This window comes from Guyanagaster necrorhizus, assembly GCF_019112545.1.
Source record: "Guyanagaster necrorhizus MCA 3950 unplaced genomic scaffold BT62scaffold_16, whole genome shotgun sequence".
Lineage (NCBI taxonomy): Eukaryota > Fungi > Basidiomycota > Agaricomycetes > Agaricales > Physalacriaceae > Guyanagaster > Guyanagaster necrorhizus.
In genome coordinates, this window is record NW_025064895.1 from 875 (window position 1) to 2395 (window position 1521).

Consider the following 1521-nt stretch of genomic DNA (forward strand, 5'->3'; position numbering starts at 1 on the left):
AGGTGGACATTGTGTCGGTAGTCATCATCGATAAGTTGTCCAACAACTCTACTTCCAAGAAAGCCTCAGAGGGCACAGGTGGAGATGTGAGCATTTCCAGGGACTCATAATCCATAGTGCCTAAGGATGGACTCATTGCTTCTAAAAGCAGAGTCAGCACTGGGAGTTTGTGAGGAGAGAGAATACTGCAGAGTTGGAGGCCTTAGGTATCGCCTGGTTTGAGTGCTGTCAGCCCAGTATTCTGGAACTCTGCTGCTCAGAGTATTAGGCTCTCAGAAGACTGGGGCAGAGGGGTCGGCTCGTACAGGAGCAAGGATGCTTGTGACCTCGGATCGTAATCTGTACCAGTTTTCGATGTTAGCCCTCTCCAGGCGGGCTCTTTTGACTTCTCACTGCTCATTTCTGTGGTGCTCATCATACTGCATGGCCTCCTACCTCTGCTGCTCATAGACAGTGGCCTGTTTCTCTGACTTGTGATGTACTGACTGCAGCTCATTCTGCTGCCTTTGCTCCTCTTATTGAACAGCATTGTCATAGTTAAATGGGATGGTGAAGTCCCAGGTCGGAAAGTACCAATGGACAGTTTCTTCCCATACTTGTCATTGCTGCTCATCATCTGAGAGAATTCTCCTCACCCTGGAACTGGCTCTGGTGGAGGGACAGAGGCTGTGAGACTGGCCTTAAAGAGATCTAGTGCCGGACTGTCGAGCCATTTGAGAGGTATCAAGAGAGTCCCTGGCATGGTCAGCAATCCCATGGGTTTAGAAGGTAGAAGAGGGGGAGAGGGACTGCTGGAAGAAGTCTTCTGGGAGATCCTCATCTTCATGGTTGAGAGGGGGTCCTGGTATGAGTATACCATGCCCTCCTGAGAAGCTAGCATCTGGGTTTCCAGATCAGAGAGAACATTGTCCTCCCACTTCTTCTTGACCATTCCTCTGATACATGCTGCTAGGCCCAGCTTCTGGGGGCTGGTAGATCGTTCTTCAGAATTCGGAGATGTTATGTAGAGGAAGGTCTGGGATTACATTTCATAGGATTTCACAGATGTGTAAAAACTCATTGTAGTGTCTGAGAGCTCAGGCAATGATTGAATGGCATCTCCGGCACAGCTGGATGATCACCAACAATCCTATCAATGTTCTGATGATGGAAGAGAGGAGTTTGAAGAACTCATGGTTGAAATTTGGGTCAGTAGAGATTGTAGGAGGCATTCAGTTTCTCAGCACAATTGGGCCTGAGAAAGAGAAGTCTAAGCTTCAAGCTAATTATTAGGCCCAAGCATCATGTGAGTGATTCCACATAATAAACAGCTGTCCCTTTGCACTTTGAAAGATCAGCTGAGTTCACTGAATGTGTGTTTCACTCATTGTGACTCAAGATCAGATATAGACTCGAGATAAAATGGTGAATATAAACTTTAGCTCGAAGCTGGGGTTTAGCCAGCTGGAGCCTTTCTCTTAAATACTGTTCATGTACTACTAATAATACTACATGCTTATTGTGGGCTCCTCTGTCCATTGT

General features: G+C 46.9%; 1 protein-coding gene across 1 annotated transcript; it reads left to right on the forward strand.

Moving 5' to 3' along the window:
- Positions 1-740: 740 nt before the first annotated feature.
- Positions 741-1272, forward strand: BT62DRAFT_920687 (uncharacterized protein; the record flags this gene model as incomplete). Its single annotated transcript, XM_043184241.1, has 3 exons — positions 741-844; positions 953-971; positions 1066-1272. The coding sequence occupies 3 exons, from the start codon at positions 741-743 to the stop codon at positions 1270-1272; spliced, it is 330 nt and encodes a 109-aa protein (XP_043038378.1).
- Positions 1273-1521: the final 249 nt, after the last annotated feature.